Source organism: Aristolochia californica, unplaced genomic scaffold, assembly GCF_029961685.1.
Source record: "Aristolochia californica isolate CCGP_79_NKW_82.1479 unplaced genomic scaffold, dmAriCali1.0.hap1 SCAF_13, whole genome shotgun sequence".
NCBI lineage: Eukaryota > Viridiplantae > Streptophyta > Magnoliopsida > Piperales > Aristolochiaceae > Aristolochia > Aristolochia californica.
This window is the reverse complement of record NW_027181804.1, coordinates 2,466,599-2,485,258: the sequence shown is the minus strand read 5'-3', so window position 1 is coordinate 2,485,258 and position 18,660 is coordinate 2,466,599. Positions and strand designations below refer to the sequence as shown.

General features: G+C 36.7%; 2 protein-coding genes and 1 pseudogene across 3 annotated transcripts; 2 read left to right on the top strand and 1 right to left on the bottom strand.

The window, feature by feature from the left end:
* Nucleotides 1-101: 101 nt before the first annotated feature.
* On the top strand, nucleotides 102-4,483 carry LOC137947890 (dolichyl-diphosphooligosaccharide--protein glycosyltransferase subunit DAD1-like; annotated as a pseudogene).
* Nucleotides 4,484-4,970: 487 nt separating this feature from the next.
* On the top strand, nucleotides 4,971-9,309 carry LOC137947889 (uncharacterized). 2 transcript variants are annotated; one of them, XM_068793715.1, is made up of 8 exons: nucleotides 4,971-5,093; nucleotides 5,205-5,510; nucleotides 6,782-6,880; nucleotides 7,610-7,729; nucleotides 7,837-7,915; nucleotides 8,060-8,146; nucleotides 8,623-8,685; nucleotides 8,973-9,309. In XM_068793715.1, the coding sequence occupies exons 3-8, from the start codon at nucleotides 6,825-6,827 to the stop codon at nucleotides 9,048-9,050; spliced, it is 483 nt and encodes a 160-aa protein (XP_068649816.1). In that variant the 5' UTR covers nucleotides 4,971-5,093; nucleotides 5,205-5,510; nucleotides 6,782-6,824; the 3' UTR covers nucleotides 9,051-9,309. The 2 variants fall into 2 exon arrangements, with proteins under 2 accessions (XP_068649816.1, XP_068649817.1); XM_068793716.1 differs by lacking the exon at nucleotides 5,205-5,510.
* A 276-nt stretch (nucleotides 9,310-9,585) lies between these two features.
* On the bottom strand, nucleotides 9,586-18,409 carry LOC137948108 (FKBP12-interacting protein of 37 kDa-like). The gene is made up of 14 exons (XM_068794056.1): nucleotides 18,265-18,409; nucleotides 18,132-18,183; nucleotides 17,986-18,047; nucleotides 17,201-17,259; nucleotides 17,057-17,093; nucleotides 16,004-16,091; nucleotides 15,748-15,812; nucleotides 15,509-15,586; nucleotides 15,158-15,205; nucleotides 12,410-12,463; nucleotides 12,093-12,254; nucleotides 11,827-11,896; nucleotides 10,274-10,329; nucleotides 9,586-9,970 (listed from the first exon to the last, which is right to left on the bottom strand). The coding sequence occupies exons 1-14, from the start codon at nucleotides 18,289-18,291 to the stop codon at nucleotides 9,809-9,811; spliced, it is 1,020 nt and encodes a 339-aa protein (XP_068650157.1). The 5' UTR covers nucleotides 18,292-18,409; the 3' UTR covers nucleotides 9,586-9,808.
* Nucleotides 18,410-18,660: the final 251 nt, after the last annotated feature.

Here is an 18,660-nt window from a genome sequence, read left to right as displayed (position 1 = left end):
AACTAGGTGTGAAAAATTAACTGCCAAAAATTATTGCTTTGAATGCATTGCTTCTTTCCCCTGAGAAAGGCTACTCTGAACCTCTGCAAGTTTATAAACCATTTGAATGATGGAACTTCTCAAAGTTGCCTTTTGGAGGGAAATTGTGAAATGCAGAAGAACCCTTCCAGCAGGAAAGGACCCCTTTTTTTTCTCATTTATGCAGTTCTTGTTTAGGAAAATTCCCCGATATTTTTTTTTTATGGTGGGGTTTTGATTAGCTGTGCAGTCTCTTCAGCATAGCTGGTAATGGCTGTTTTATGAATCACGAATCATTTTTTAACTGCAGTGGTGATAAAGAAGTTCAGATCAGACTGCGGGATTGTTGTGGTACGAATAAACAGACTCTTCGATTATCAGATATGTTTGCCGTAAGTTTCCAGTACCATTACTCTTGGCTGCCGTTCTGTCCGTCCCTCTGTAAGATGTCTTCCTGCTATCTCTGCGTCTTCATCTTTTGCCTCTCTATCTGTCTCTCTCCAACGAAGAGGCACTCCCTTTCCTTATTTTAATAAAATATTTTTAAAAATAATAGAGGATGATATCATGTTACATTATTTCAATTAAATTAAATAATTTAAAACTCAATTTTAATTTTTTAAAGTGAATAAATACTAATATATTTTCACTTTGAATTAAATTATTTCAATTAAATAGAGTTTAAAATCTCAATTTTATTTTTTTAAGTGAATAAATTATAATATACTTTCACTCTCATTTTCAATTTAAATTAAATAAGATTATTAAATCTCAATTTTAATTATTTAAGTGAATTTTAATTGCGGGTCAACGTCGTAGTCAATATGCGGGAGCAAAACAGCATAGAGGAAAGATTAAGAATTCGGAAGCGCTTTCCTGGGTCGAAATCGAAATCACAATCCGGGGTAAGAAATCGCATCGTCTTCGTCGTGTAGCCTCCTTTCTGCTGCCAGTTTTTGTTCATGAGGTTGTGTTTTTAATACTGAATTCGGTCCTTCTCTCTTCCTTTGGCTATTTATGAAAGAGTTGGAGACACTTCTGCCGGTGTCTCAAGACTCGCTCAAGTGGGCAAAATGCTGAAAAAATGTATTTTTTTGGGAATGGCCATGCTTTTCCCTAATTCTGATGTTTGAAGGGAACCATTCAAGATTGGATCAGTGGCTTCTCAAAGTAACATTGAAATTATTTTGTGTTGATTTGTTTAGTTTTCTGTAATTGACATGTAGAATCTGTTGTCCACCATTTTGGATCGTTATTTTCGGTACTTGGTCTTACTGTGGTTTCATGAAGAAGTAAGAGATCGAACTATAAGTGGACGTCAAGGCATGAAAGGTGTTGACGTTACTCTGTTCATTTCGAGGCGCAGTGACCCAGAGAATTGGTGCACTTGGAAATGGCGGCAAATTTCACTTCCTGTAGGGCATTCTCTTCACTATTCTAGCCAAAATGGGTGAATGTGAATTGCCCTGCAAAAGGATTTCACTTTATCCACTTTTCCTTTCATTAGGTGGCACAACTTTCTCTGTGGACTTTGCATTTGAGTGATGTATTCTGTTTGTTTTACTTTTTCTGTCACATAAGCAATTTATTTTGCTTTGTAAAACAGCTTTAGAGTGCATTACTGTATTGACTTCGGTTTATTTTAATTGTTTACTGTTTGACTAAATGAACAACTTAGGTTGATTTCATATTTATAGGACAAATACCTATTTAAAGTTCTCAATTTATGGAACATTCGTTTGTATGTGGTGCATATGACACTAGCAAGACGGGCTTGCACATGTTGTGTGTTGACCACTAAGCTTTTCGGTGCCTGAATGTGAAGGACTTTGTTTCTCCAGAGCAAGAAATCTCTAGGGTGATATATCATAGTTGATAAATTATTTGCTGGTACCCAAGTTCTTGATTGAGTTTTGTACTGCCTGGATACTATTTTTTTTTTATGACCATGTGCATTATTTTCTCATTGAGCTTTCAATAATTTATTGTTTCTACAATGGACAAAATTTATTAAAAAATCCATTTTCTCTGTACCTTTTAGATTTTTCTAGTGCAAACTCAGTTCCTAAGCAATCATGCAGGCAACTTGCGACAGACCTTTTTATTTCATAAAGGCATTTTGTTGCTTGAATTATGGATATAGTTTTGCTTCTGATTACTCTGGTTTCTTGTGACTTTTTTATGCTATGTCTTATCCTGTTCTCGTGTATTCTCTGGGTCTTGTTATTAATTTTGACACAAGGCTATTTTGGCGAGTGTTATTTATTTTTCCGTAATGTCTTAAATATTCGTCGTTTAATTCTTTTAGATACTCTAGGTATTAGATAGTTATAATCAAACAAATAATTGACTGTGTCGTAGAAAAAAAAATAGTGGTTGATTGATGTAGGAAAAAAACTAATGTTTGATGACAGAGAGCTTCACAAGCATCAGTCAGGAATAAGGAGAGACAAGGGTGAGAATAATGGCAAAATCTACAGCCAAAGATGCTCAAGCGCTGGTTCAATCTCTGCGCTCTGCCTATTCTGCTACACCTACTAATCTTAAGGTTGGTCTCTCTCTCTCTCTCTCTCTCTCTCTCTCTCTCTCTCTCTCTTTCTCTCTCTTTCTGTGTGTGTCTTATTGCCAATGCCATTTGCCTCCCACAGATCATTGATCTTTATGTGATTTTTGCGGTCCTCACTGCAGTGATTCAGGTACTTTAATATGAGAGCTAATCTCTTTTCTTCTTTCTTTAAATATAGAATGAAATTGGTTTTGCATTGAACTGTTGAATGCTTGCTTCTATGGTCCTGAGATACTTAGATTTTCAATTTAATTCCTGTTAATCTAGTTATAATCTTAGGTGTTCAATTTAATTTATCTTTTTGTTATGGTAATCTTGGTTTTTCAATAAAATTCCTCTTAATCTAGTGATAATAAGGAATCCGTGTCTGTCTATATCCTTGTCTCAGTTTGTATGTTTTAGTCTGGTGGTTCTCTTACATATGTCCAAGCAGCCCTACAAATTATTTGTCCATTCCTTTAGATGTTCAAGTAGTTCAATCAAGTGAGGAAATCAATTTGTGAGTATTACTGTTTTTTCTTGTACCAAAATTGCCCCCAATACTGAAGCCCCACTTGTTTTAGTTACTGAAACAGGGACAAAGAATTGACTGAAATTAGATGGTGAAACATGAAAATATGTTGACAAAGCTGGTAGTTTAATTTAAATGAGAAGGTTGAAAGGTTCCCAACCTGACTTTTGCTGGATCCTGTCAATGTGGAAGTTTGTGAAGAAAGTGTGCAACTGTTTACTTGTATTCCTTTTTCTCTAGATGCATTTGCATTGAAAGCTAGAATAACTTGGCCCCACCTTGCTACAGGGACCTTTTATGGAATTGTATCTTCTTTTGGAACTAGTGGGTATTTTATATATATATATATATATATATATATATTTGAAATAGTGCTAGGCCTTGATGTTAGGGGAGGTCTCCCTTGATGTATCTTATCTTTCTTTGAAATAAAATTATCAACATTTAAAAAAAAATAGTGATGAGTTATATTAATAGGCTCAAAAGAACAAGATTATAAGGAGGAGGAACCGTCCCAAACAATGAGAGATTGTTGGGATGATCCAAATTTAGCTAACCTATCAGCTATGGAATTAGTTGATCTAGGAATGGTGTTGTATATATTAATATATTAATGGTGTTGTATTGGTTATGATGGTAACAGCTTGCTTATATGGCCATAGTCTGGATCATTTCCATTCAATTCATTCCTCTCAGGAGTTCTCTCCTGCATTGGCACTGCTGTGCTTGCAGGTAATGACATTACTTGTCTGGACTTTTATTATGATCAGTGGTTCAATTTTTTCAGTGTGGTAAGACTTGAATTTTTTGGCTCATGGTGCAGTTTGTCTCCGGATTCAAGTGAACAAAGAGAACAAGGAATTCAGGGTTTCTCTCTCTTTCTCTCTCTCACAAACACACACTCACTCACATATGCTTTGTCTCTTTTTAACAAATTGCATATCACAAATAACCCTTAGATTGAAAAATTTTAGCTTCTTGCCCATGGATCTTCTTTCTTATTTAGAATTTTCTCATGTTTAATATTCTACATTACAAAAAGAGCTCTTATGTTGGTAATTGGTTGGCTTCGGTTGATTCCAGGATTTGCCACCAGAACGTGCTTTTGCAGATTTTGTGCTCTGCAATCTCGTACTTCATTTGGTGATAATGAACTTCCTTGGGTAGATCGCTTAAAAGATCTTTTGCTTCGTAGGTGGCCGGCTAACTAAGGTCCAGATGTCAAGCCTACAAAATTTTGGGAACTTGAATACTTTTTTTTCAGCTTCATTTCACTTTTTTTTCTTCATCATCTTAAGATTGTCTCAAAATTTGCAGTAAACAGCCATTTGGATTCCACATTTGGTTACTGGTTTAAGATATATGTTCTACCATTTCTAACTACACAATCAGTACTTCGCTCGATTTGAAAAGGGTTCTTCAGACCATATTTACATAGGACGATTCAGAAGCTAAATAATTGTTTTTAGATTCAGATTGAGAACCTCAGTGTCAAAAGAAATCTAATTTTGAACATAGTTGAAGAACATGGAGCTTTGTTTTGACTATTCCCTCTAAAAGGAGGAGACAGTTCGCACAGAAAGATTAAGAAACTAACAGATGTGTGTAATTCGGGCAAGACGAAGAGAAGCAGAAGATGCATACCTGTTCTGTAGCAAGCTTCCAGGCATAGGTGGAGCTTGGCAGGCGAGGGTCAAGCGAGAGAGACAAGAATAAGGAGGAATCGAGCGGGAGATGAGGATCTCGGAGAGCGCAAAAAACGAGTTTCAATTTTGCTTTTATAAATTGGGGTATTTTCGTCAAATTATACCGTAGTACTCCTGTGTCCGCCTTCTCTTCGTGTTTCTGCCTTCATAACTACTTATATCCTCTACAACACTGCCCAGATGAAATTATCTCTTGATTCATATACTCTTTCCATTTCTCTTCTTTTGGCTTTTTCCATTTGGTGGCAGGAATCCATCAGTGCGTCATCTGAGTTTCCTTGATCTCCTCCAAGTAAGAAATTCTAAATCTTTTTGTGTCGTCTAATATTTTCTAATCTTTGCTTTTCTTTTTAATTTTTCTGATTCGTTAACCTAATCCGGTTTCTGAATCTCGCAAATGCAGTCGTACGTCCAAAGACCTACCATGAAACTATCTTACAAATTATCTGTAACTAGTTTATAAAGTGATGTATGCATTTCCCTAATTCTGGATATTTGAGAGCTCTGTTAAACAACATATATAGCAGCTACTATTTTTGCCCGGCTAGAAAACTAGAAAAGTCCCAGTTCTAGTCAGCTTATCGATCAGATAGTGAAACGATTTCCACGTTGGCTGTCACATCACTGGTACCTGAGATATTGCAAATATAGACAGCAAAACTGGGATCAAATTTTACGTTGCAAACATCCCACTTCGAAGCTTCTTCAGGTATGAGATTTTAAGGAACCATATTGTTGCAAAAAAAGGGCATTATTTGTTAGCAATTTGCTTGTGAGTTGTTTGAGTGCCAATGTACATATACACTCGTTCCATGTCGTTTTGCCCGATGTCTGCCAGTGGTGTCATTTTTATCTGTTACAAATTCTTAAAAACTGATGATGATGTTTTCTGTTGAAAGAGAGCCGAGTTATATTATTTTTGGCTTTTCATCTGCTTTGTTTGCAACAGTTGCTTACCCAAAACTCCTGATGGTCGCTTGGTAGCTCCAAAAGTCCTTGAAGGTGTTCTAATGAATTTAGAGGCATTTGATGAAAGCATTCTCCTTACCGGATAGTGGGAATTCTTTCATGTTATCTCTTTATTTTGGTGCCATCTTCCTCAACCCAATTCCTCCGGGGTGTCTTCTTCTCTGTACTTAGCTAAGCTGGGGCGTTCTTAGAGAAGTTGCTTTTACCAAAACTAAGTTTCGTTCAGAACACTCAAAAAAAAATTCGGATGTCAAACCCTAATGGTTTATTCTTGGCCTAGTAGCCATCATGTGGACCCCTCTAGACTTTAGAGAGAGAAAAGAATGCCATTTTGCAAATGAAATGTAGGAGAAGATGCTTTAAAAGTCTTGACCTCGAAAATGAGTATGGGGAAGTGGACTATATACTTGTGCATTAAAATAAGTAGCTAAAAGGATCTCTTTTTCTTTCCTCGTGCTATTCTCAATCCTTCTTTTTTTGTTGACCAAAACAATAAGAATTTTATGGGGTCCCAAATGCTTTTGGGCTGAGGAAATTTGGTATGTCATGAATGAAGTGGGAGGGATGCTTTGGTGAAGTTTTCCACATCCCCATGAGCTAAGATATCAATCGTTCAAATTGCTTGTGCGTTAGTACTAGGACCACCCTACCAAGACAAAGGAAAAATGATTCTGATGTTTCTAAATTTCTGGATTTCCAAATGAATGTAAATTGTATGCATAGAAATCTAGTCTTAGTCTGGATCCAGCTGGAAGGAGATGTCAGGTTGATTTACCTCATGTTTGGATTGTTTGTATTCATAGCTTCATTTTCAAATGATTGCTCTATACCTCTTGTTTATAAATGCACTTATCTTCAAATTTCCTCTCCAACTATATTCTTGCTAATACCATGACAATTCATCCCATTTCATGTATCAAACAGAGTTCATTCTTCTCGTTGCTTTTCTTTCCTCCCCTTCCATGTCATCCTTTCTATTGATGTTTGTAACGCATATGTATTTGTGGACAGTTCTGAAAGCACAATCAACTTTCATTAGAGTTTCAAAATAGAGATGGATGAAGCATCACTTTTGGTTAGGATGGTCAGTCACCTCCGCTCAACATGCAGGTCAGAGTACTGAACTTTTTCTCATATATCTTCAGTATTGGTGATGTCTCTTTCCACTCAGAGGTTCTTTCCTACCTTTTTGTGTTACAAATGTAAGTGATTTTTTAAATGGTTTCTATTATCATTTATCAGTGTTTTCTAAATGGTTCTTATTATCATTCTATTCTTACTGCACTTTCTAGATGTTACATATCTTACCACCTTTTACATAGCTTAATGGCTTGGTATGCTGACCGTTTGCTACACAAGAATGTATAAATCATGAACTATACATGAGATGTAAGATCATGTGGAAATGGAGAAAATATTACAAACAATAAGTTAGAAAATAGGATTATTAAAGAATTAATCATTTTTTGCAGATCTGAGTTCACATAGAATGAAATGACCATGAGTGTTTGCATGCTCATATCTTTGTGGTTCTCTGTTCTAAAAGCTCCTTTGACAAAAAGGACTAAGAGATCTGTGGATATCACCAAATGGGATTGCATTGATGGATGATTCTTTTTTTTTTTTTTCTTATTCAGCATGAATGTTGAATGGATAGCTCAGCTAGAAGTCCCTTATTTACATCATACATACACCTGGAGAGATGTGCCTTATGCTTCATGTTCATATATTTATGAAATTATATGCATGTTGTCCACCTAGTCATTTTGCTACAAGCTTCTTTTTTGAATCTATTGTTTTCAGTTGTTCCTTTAACTGACACAATAACATTGGTCACAGGGATTACACAGGTTATCCTAAGGACCTTGGACCATCACAGGTTATTCCTTTTACATCTGAGCGGCAGTTTGTCCAACTCCTGCATGAAGGTCATCCGGTAGTGGTTGCTTTTACAATCAAGTAACTTCTCCATGTCTAGTTTCTTTCATTCAGCACAGTTCAGATCCTTTTCATATGAAAACCTGAATACATGCATAATGTATATTAACTCACTCGCTCTTTGGCAGGTGTACTTATACAAAACACCTTGACCAAGTATTAGAGGAAGCTGCTGCTGAGTTCTATCCAGATATAAAGTTTGTCCGTGTATGTCCTTTGCTCATTTTCTCTTGTATAATTTGTAATGTTAAATCAATTCCAATGTCAATTGCATGACCTGTCAAATAGCCCTCTTGCTTCATTTATTTCATCTTCTCCATTTGTCTAACTTTAAACATGCTGTGCTCTCAGGTTGAGTGCCCTAAATATCCTGGATTTTGTATAACACGCCAGAAGAAAGATTATCCTTTCATTGAAATATTTCACAACCCAGAACAGGTGAGTTCTTTATGCACACACATGTTCTTCAAATCTATACAGATTCTAGTTCAATCTGGAATCTAATATCTATTTTTTGGCAATGAATCTGGAATTCAAAATCTTGTTTGACAATGAATCTGGAATCTAAAATCTTTTCTGATAATGAATCTGGAATCTAAAGATTTTATTACATTCTTGTAATAGAATCAGATTTTGAAATAGGCAGTTAAACCATATTCAACCTATATGAATAACTTCAACCCTCTTAAACTGGTATTTGAATGGATATTGTGTTAGTTTTTTTTTTTTTTTTTGTTAATTTTTGAATGTTGACTGGTACATTGAACTTTGTGTTGTCTAAACATTTAATTACTCAGCCATCCCATGATTTTTTTAATGTCTTGTCCTATTTTAAATGTAAAGACCATAAGAGTTTTGTAGTAGAAAGAATATGGTGTTGGTTATTTGAGAAGCTTTTTTCAATTCGTGTGCAGCCAGCCAGCCAAGGAAGGGTGGCAGATCCTAATATTACGAAGTATTTAGTCAAAGTTTTGCCTGTAAGTTCCAATGTTCTTTTCAATTATTCTGGACTTCATTAGATCTTTACTTGAGTTTGCATTTCAATCATTCGCACTGCTTTTCAAACTGGAAGAGAAGTGTTACCAATGCAATTTTGCTTTTTGTGGGTATCAAGATTTCGATACTCTCTGTACTGGATCATTTTGTTTATTTGTGGGTTTTGGTCCTAATGATTAATATTCAAGGCTCAGTACAAGAATTGACTCAGGTTCATGCAGTGAATACTTCTCTTTGCCATATTATCATTAATTTTTTTCCTCTCCAGTTCAATTATGATGTCAGTGCATACGGATTTCGGGAATTCTTCAAGCGGCATGGAATTCATTTGTCAGATCCAAACTGATGCCAGTACACTGAACTCAGAACTTACAAGCTCTAAAACTGGTACCAGATCAGGTAGAGATGCAACATGTTTGGCTTAATTAACTGGAGCAGGAACCAATATGATATATTTGTAGTTAGTCTTATTTCATTTAATGTACTATCTTCACTTTTTTTCTTCATTTTATAATATCAAATTACAGTGTCTTGGTGATGAGAGATGGATCTCAAAAGATTGGCTGATAGGGAACCCATGTTTTTCAGTAGTTTTTAATTGCAAAGGTCACTGGTTGGAAATTGGTAGTCATTCTAGCTGCTTTTAAGTTTAGTTTTCTTCCCGAGTTTTTTATTTCTTCTGCTCACAGAGTTGGGAGGATCCCACTCTTTACAAGGGGATTTGGCAGCTGATGCGAAAATTCTTGTAAACCAACCGTATGAAACATGCTCTAAACCTCAGGAGTTTATCAAAAGAAAGGAGAAACAAAATGAAGAGTTATTAGGGTTTGACAAATGTAGAAAGTAGGGTTCTATCAGTTTTGACAGATCTCTCCAAAGCATTTATCAAAATCTTGACGTAATCGTTATCAAGAAAACTCCTGTAAACAGGTATAATTAATAACTCCCATTCAAGAACTAAAGCAATTTCACATCTCCCAGCAAAATAAACAAGGGTACATTTTAGAAAGTTTGTTCTCCTTAAATGAACCAAAACACTATATTCACAGATTTGACATCTAAAAGATAAAAGATACGACGGTTGGACCCTTTTACGATAGATTGTTAGACTTCAAGTTCTATCTCTACCATAGCCTCTTCGTCAATAGCCTTCTTATCGTTAATCAAGTCTTTTCCTTCTTCAGCAACTTCTTTCTGGACCAGCTTCCCTTTTAGTTTAGTCGATTCAGAATCTTTCTCGGCCAATTTTTGTTGCAAAATAAGCACCTGTAACAGAACATGCAAAACTTTAAACTCCAAGACACTGAAAAACCAATCCATGTCTCAGTTTGGTAAAGGGGGATTTTTAAAAGAAAACCCGCTTCAGAGACCAGAAGATTTTCTAACTAGGCCACTGCATCTGCAAAGCCTAACAGCAATTGGGGCCTTTTCTTGATACTACGAGAATAAAGCTAGTTCTTTTTTGCTAAGCATTTAGCACCAAATGCTCGCTGGTTTGTCATTATTGAGTTGAGCAATTAACCTGCCAAGACATTCTAGATGTAAAGAAGCCACAGATAAATAATATACCATCTCATTTGATTTTTCCACATCATTTGTCAATCCTTCCATGTATTTACATAGTCCTGTTCAGCAAAACAAAAACAATTAGAATAGTCACCCTCCTAACATCCAAGCTAATAGTATTACACAAGCCCTTTACAAAGAATTTTTTAGAATAAAGAGGAAAAAGGGATTAGTTTCGACAACATACAACGACGGTAAAACCAATATAAGAAATCTAAACTTCTAAGAAGATTTTATGAAAAAGAAAAATAGACGAACTGGCAATCCCTGAAAACATATGAAAGTGAAAGTGAGTTTCTATTAATGTACAAAATGAAGAAACTGAATTTCTTCTACATTAAATACTAAATCGTACATTTTAGTCGGAATAGTCCTAAATAGATTCATGTAAAAAAAATCATGTGGTATTTTTTAGGAAAAAAAGGCCTCCTAACTTTGGCTCTGCCTAGGTGCTTTCTTCCTTTCCTCCACAAAATTATTATGAAGGCTTGCTTAGCTTTCATTTCTTGGGGCTGATGGTTCAAGAGGAATCAAAGGGTTTTCAATCGAAAAGCCACTATCTGGTCCATCACCGCCGATAGGATTCTAGGGCACATCATTTTCTGGCTCCATAAGCCAGATGCCTTTAGCAATATCAGTGGCAGCTCTCTGGGGTGCAGTTGGCCCTCTGTTGCATGTTGCCCAAGCTTGCTGCCATTCCAGAATGGCTTCCTCCTAGCAAAGGAGCTATTAAGCTCTATTTTGATGGCTCTTCCCTTGGGAGCCCGGAGCCTGGAGTCTGCCAGCTTTGGGAATGTTTTTCGTGATTCTTCTGGTGCCGTTATCACTACCTATGCCTGGTTTCTTGGTACAAGTAACTCCACATCTGTGGAGTTTCAAGCTTTGAGACATGGATTGAGGATTTTCAGAGACTTATTCTAGGGCATGCTCTATGTGAAAGTTGGTTGTCAGCAATTGGTATTTGGGAAAGAAACACCCGCCTTGGTAACTGTGACCTTGTTTTTTTTAAATCCAAGACTTTTGTTCCCCTATTTGTTCTTGGTTTCATGTTCCTAAGTCAGTAAATTGTTTTGCTGACTCTTTAGCTAAAGAGGGGGTTCACCCTCCATCCCTCATAGTAAGGGGTCTCCCTTTAGGTCTGTTTATTTTTTGCCTTCGGGCTTAATAAAATGCACTCCTTTTCAAAAAAAAAAAAGGTGTTAATAAGAATAATCTCACATACACTAATGTCAGAAAAGTCCTGTGGTTTGGACAAAGAATTCTTAACTTCAGCAAGACATTTTGAAATGAACCTAAAACAAACTTTAACATGGAACAAAAGCTAAAAATATAACACGAAGTGAGATAAGGACTAGTAATTCCGTAAAATGCAATAGTACAATTCTTCTCTTGATATACTTCAAGGAAATTCAATTTCCACATTAGAATAGCATTACTTAAACAAATGTTTTCTAATTATCTTTCCTACACTTACAACTTTTCAATCTCTAGAAAACCTTCTTTAGTCTAATTATTATTTCTGACTCACATGACTGCTAATTATTCACAACACTAACCTTCAAATTGAGTTCTCAGCTCCGCGTTCTGAGATTTTTGCAGAGCAAGCTTCATCGACAACTCATGAATCTACAAGGCCACATTTCAGTAAACAAGTTACTAGATAAGCACTCAGCATATCTAATGTGACTATCAAACCAGGGTTATTTCATAACCCACTTCCAAGACATCAGTTAATCAGGAAAAGTTGAATTCCTCAAATTTGATAGAGTGCAAAAGATTATTTCCACTAATTGATCAAATGAAAAATTAAGAGAAACAATACCTTTCCTTCCGAATGCAACTGGCCAATTTCCTCATTCTCCTCTTGTAAGGTCCTACACTTTGCCATGAGCATCTTACCCATCTTACTCGATGGGGTAAAGTTCACTGCAGCAATGTTGTCTTGCAACTCCTTCACTTTTTTGTCTTTTTCTTCAACTAAATTCTAAAAATAACAATAAACAGATAGAACCAGGATCAGTAAACATGTCTGCCATTGACAGTCAAAAATCATAACATAAGTTGCAAGTCATAAATCAACTGTTCCGTTGGTAACACTCAAATGGTTACCTTATTTTTTGAAATGTCTCAGATGGTTACCTTTAAACGAGTAAACTCTTCATGGATTGCTGGATCAAGCAATAACCTCCTTGCCTATACAAGACCAGTGACCACAAAAAAAGAAAAAAAAAAAAGGAAACAGTCACTAGCAGAGAGAAGTCTAAACAACCATGCATGAAACATGATCAGGAAATAAATAAACAAACAGTGCATAAAGATGTAATGGCACGAATTTGACTGAAAAGTGTCAAAAATTGCAGAAGAAGGAACAGAAAATCTCAGAGTCACAAGAAAGATGCAATTATACATAGCAATCAAATTAACAATTTATATTAATTAAAAAATATTTGAATCCAGAGCACTACTAAAAGAATTCATCATAGGTTGAAACGGATACCATGAAAAGGTTTACTATAATACATCAGCAGCTGAGGGGTAAAGGGTATCTGTAGCACCAAAGAAATGAATCAAGCCTTACCGCTTAAGTGGTTTTGGATATTCAATACATCGCCCACACCCGAGTGGAAACAAACAGAGGCAAAGAAAATGAATTGGAACTCTCGGTGGTGGATTGCTGGAGGGAACAGAAGGCAACCATCCCCTCTATGGAAATCGGTATACGCACTTCACTGCAGCAATAAAATATTAAGTGGGGAATGGATGGATTGTGAAATTCTGGGACAATTGGTGTCTTGATGGCAGCCCTAAAAAAGAAGCCTATCCTTTACTCACCAATCCATCTTGATTACCGAGTTTTGGAGATCGAATGGTAACTCGAACCTCTGCTTCAGGCGAGGCCTAAATGATGAGGAAGCGTTAGAGGCCAGAAACCTACTTGCAGCCCTGGGAGGGATTAGAATCCAGACTCATATGGAGGACAAACTAATCAGGACTCAAGACAATAGTGGGAAGCTCACCATTTCATCAGCCTACAACCATCTTAAAAGCTGGAATAACACAGCAAATCACAGGACAGCCATTTCCTGGAAACTATCAGGTCATGCCCAAAGTCCTTTGTCTTCAAGTGGAGTGCTCTACTTAACTGAATCCTCACAGCAGATAACCTTATAAGGAGAGGAAATGCAGTGTCGAATCTAGAGGAGAGCATCAATCACAAACTATTACACAGCTCCTATGCTTGGCAAGTTTGGATGAACTTTCTCGGCAAGATTGGGCTTAGTGTATGTGTCCCAAAAAACCTTGAGAAAATCGACCAAATAGGTAAAGGCATGTGCCTACCGTATCTAGGTTTACTCTCCTATCATCTTGTATTGCTCACTTTCCATGTGGGCTGTCACCTCCAATGACAGCAATAGAAAGAAACAATAGAAGGTTCAACAGAAGGTTCTCCTCGGTGGATAAAATTACACTCTGAATATCAGGAATGATAGCAGCATAGATAAGCACTAGGAAGAAATTTGAAGACCTAAGAGCATTCCTATCACAGAAAATTGGCAATTGATTGCACAGATGTCACCTCCAATGACACCAGCTATCATGGCAGAATGGATTCCCCCTCCCACTGGACAAGTGAAATTAAACTTTGATGAAAGTGCACTGAGCAATCTGGGCAAGGAGGGATTAGAGGGGTGATCTGAAATTCTGAAGGAAACATCCTTCCAATTCACAAGTACTAGGCATCTCGGACTCTACCGCAACAGAGATTCAAGTATTGCTTCGAGGAGTTTTTATTTTCAGAGAACACCTGAATGGCAAGCTCCTGATTTGAGGCAATCCTAATGTAGTGATGGGTGGTCCTCATCGGGATCCAAACCACCTTGGCACCACTAGAAGACGAATTATGAGATTGTAGATTTTGTTGCTCCAATTGATTATACCTGGAGTCATGGCCATAGATTAGTTAAGTTCTTAGTTGATTCTTTGGCAAAGCAAGGGGTCTCCCTCTCTCATTGTAAAGGGAGACCACCTTACCTAGACCTTGTAGTTTTTTTTTTGGCTTTTACCATGAATAAAATTCACTTTACTAAAAAAAAAGAAAAAAAGTTTACAACAATTGCCTCTCAAAGTTCTGTGGCATGGATGCAAATACTCCAAACAAAAATTACACCAAAATAGCATAGATCACAAATCACTTCAAGAAACTAGAACATTATATATGGAGATAAAGAGTAAGAGAAGTTAAGTATAGCCACTATACTCAAATTGTAGTTGTAAAAGTGTGAATTTTTTAGGGTTTTAGAGCGACAGAGTGAATGAGAAAAAAAGGAGAGAGATTAGAGCGCTGGAAAGGCTCTTCCTGGGGGTCGAGTCTTTTTATAATAGTTCTGAAATTAAATTACAGTAATGCCCCTTATCACTTAAACTCTTATATCTCCCTACATGCTTGTTCAAATTACATGAAAATAGGACTAGAGGCAAAACTAAACATATAGAATAAGATAATGTAGCTGCTGGATTTTACAGTGAGTAAAAAATGACAATATTGCCCTTCAATAGATTTTCTAACGATAGTAGTTATAGACAGAGAGATTGACTGGCCCACAAAACAAGTTAAATAGATCCTGTCTTTCCTTTCCCTAAGAACATTAATCCTCTAACAGCTACTTGGGCTGGGCTTGGCTTATTGTTATATCTTTCCTCTCGTCCTTTTCTTTTAGCTCACATGGGCTCATTGTATTCCTTCCTCTCTCTGCAATAAAATCTTACCACTTTCAAGAAAGAAGTGACATCCTCTTCCTTCTTCTCACTTTTCTCTCTTTGTTTTTGTAGATATAATATAAATTTAACATTCCCACCATACAGAGCATAAGCTAGAAATGAGAATACCTGCATTGACGGTGGTCTCAATTGTGCCTTCAGATCCCTAACTGCAGACTGAAAATTAACAAGGATAAATACATGTTAGATAGGTCTAAAAAAGATCAAGAAGCACTGGCACTAAAACAGAAAAACATTGTCCAACTAAAAGATATTAAAAACACTAAAGTAAATCCTTTTTACATTGCATGCTAGGAATCCTATGCCACATCACATTTCACATAACAATCAAAGTAACAAACTGCAACAAATAATTCAGTTAGAAGATTCTATGGTAAGCAAAAGATGATCTTTCAGGAAAAGCATAAAGTATGCTGTTCATGATCAACTTCACCAATCCAGCAGACAAATTCATGATACCTTCAATTCTGCAATCTCTTGATCTCTTTTTGCAAATGTCACAATGAATGCAGCTTCCTTTTTCTTTGCTTTCTCCAGCTGAAAGTGAAAAACTGGATACATGAAATTCTATAATACAAATGCCTTCAATTTGCTTTTTTATTTTATATATATATATATATATATATATATATATATATATATATATATCATGCTGAAACTACTTTTATACTGGAATTAAAAACAAAAAAGCAACCGACCTGCTCCCTCAATGATTCCTCAGAAGATTTTAAATTCCGAAGATAATCCAACATCAACCCAGGTTCTACACCCAAATATTCCATTATGAGTTTCAGGAATAAATGAACAAAACAATATGTGTGTGTGTGTGTGTGTGTATATATACATGTGTGTGCATGCTTACTTGTATAAATGTAACAGAGAGATTCAGAAAAAGAAAACAAAAGAAGTTTCAATAGAATAAACCAAAATAGTTAACTATTAAATGGAATCTACCTGGAGTTGTGCCGGGAGGTATAGCTGATTCGTTTTGAAAGGCTAAGCGCCATTTTTGAATTTCTGACTTAGCTGTTTCCAGCTCGTTCTGAAAAAACAATTCATATGTTCATTCAAAATAACAACTTTCAACAAAACAAATGTGATATAAGATGGGATAGCAATCGAATGCTAGCATATGCAATCAAAACAAGTATATTAAACATTGGGAAAGATAAGAGTGCATGCATACAGACACAAGTTATCAATAACTCAACCTAACATAACAGAGTGAAGTTATAGATTCAAGGCAATTTGGCTCACTGAAAGAGAAAAGAGATCTTCAACAATAAAGAAAAAAGTACAACTCCATCTTCAATAAGACAGCCACATTATTTTATCGAAAAACAAATGTTATCAAAACCAGAATGGCCATCGACCCAGAAAGATGGTTGTCTCCAGTTTAATCTGTTCAACATTAAAAGTTTATGGTTCTTCATAAATGCATTTTAAAACTAAAATTATATATATATAATCCCCCTTTGCCTTTCCCCTGGAGTGTGAATGGGAAGCAGGGGCCCCTCCACTGTCAGCAGAAAGACTCACCCCCCCCCCCCCCCCCCCTCCCCCCCCTCCCCCCGGGCATCTCTGTTTGTGCTGTCTACAGGCAGGGGAGCGAACTCTGCTGGCATGCATAAGTAAAGCACGCCAGCATGGAGGGAGGGGGTCCCTCCCTCAATCTTATGACATATGTCTCATAAAGTCATGTTATTACCTACAATCATAATTTGTTTCTTGGACTTATGTCTAATCCTGCCTCAGAATAGCACCAATCCCTAAAGTTCCCATGGAAAGCTTCATATCCTTAGAGAATGCCTGGTCTTCATGACAACTATACTCCAGAGTAGTATTAATTGGTAGCAAAGTCAATACTTAATAAAATGTCAACATCACATCCAAGAAAACAGTAACTTAGGTCAACATCAAAATAGCCTCTTCATAATGTCAGGCCATATACAAAAACGAGAAAGTGTAAGAAACAGAGTATATCGAGTAATTGACAGGACAACATACCCCACAAGTTGCAAGACTATCCTTACAGTTCTGAAGGCTGCAAGAAAAATATGAAGTAAATGGCAATCAGAATAGACAAATATATTTATGTTTGCATGATTTTATGATAAAAGAGAAACTACATTTCTTGTAGATCTTAAATACCTCTCACGGAGAGACAATATCATTCCAGTAGCGCCACCAGGAACATTTCCTTCTCCCTTCTGATTCACAATCCAAGAAGAAGATAATAAGTTATTGCAATTTGCATAAAGTACCAATGCATTTCATAGCGAACAAGAGAAGTTTACTTAATGAATAATTTTGATTGGTCAAACAAGTACATGATTAATGCAATCCAGAAAGCCAAATTCATCTGCATTTCAAACCCTTTTTTTTTCTTTGAAAGATTTCCCCCCATCCCCCCCTACCCCTCACGGCCCCAGTATAATCTGGGTGATAGTGTGACAAACTTGCTTGATATAGTCGAGAATGTTTCCCAAATTTTGGCTTTCAGAAAAAGAATCACCTATTTTAAGCGGATTAACTTCCACAAGCAACAAAAAGAACACCTCTATCAGCCTCTGACCATACAGCTATTTTTTTCTATATAAGGCTGAAAGAGAAATCTACAGAAGTAGACAGATAATATGATTTGATTCCAAAGCCGGTAGCTGTCCTGCATAAAAAATTCGCCATAACAGCCATGTTCGAGCCAAGATACTTGTGCAATGGGACATGAAGCTCGGAGAAGACGCGACATGGGAACTAGAAGATGATTTGATTGGTCGATTTCCCGATTTCAAACCTTAGTACAAGGTTCAATTGAAGGTGGTGGAGTAATAGGAACCATAGCAACTTACAAAAAATTATTTGAATTATAAGAGCAGCAAGGAAAATGTGCTTTAATAAACTACCCTCTCTCTGGTAAAAATAAAGTAAAAGTGTACCTTCTTAGAACCAAAAATATCTTCATCGTCGTCATCGAGATCTTCAAAACTTCTTTTACTTCCTGCAACAACCAACTTTTAGAGAATAGAAAACCCAAAAAACATAACAACTGGCCCAGATACCAAGCAAAAATTATGAACTATACTAGGTCTTCTGCCGTTGTGGCTGCCAGGGAAATCGCCCCCGAAGTCATCCTCCTAGATGTCACAGGAGTACAAATCAGTGACAATCCGTACGGAAAAAGTAAACGCTTGGAAGGATACTGTTGAAGAACTTACATCGTCGAGAGGGGAATGAGAAGCCATGGAGATCTAAAACCTTCCCCTGTTAACTCTTCTTTCCACTGGCGACTGTTGCCGTTGAAGTCGCCTGTGAAGAGAACCAGAGAAGCGCGCAAGGAAGAGCGCGAGACCAAACCAAACCTTCAATTCATTTCCGGAAAAGAACTAGGGAAGGCCAATCTCTACTCAAATAGCTCAATAGCAACTCGGTACGATAGTTCGAGAACTCAATCCGAGTCACTCTGGATCACCCGAGGTAACTCGGATCAGCGTGAACACCGAGTATTGTTTGCATTAAACGAATTAACCGAGTATTGTTTGCATTAAACGAATTAACCGAGTCTTGAGGACTCGCCTCGCTCATGTTTGGAAAGTCAGCAAATTGCGCATCTG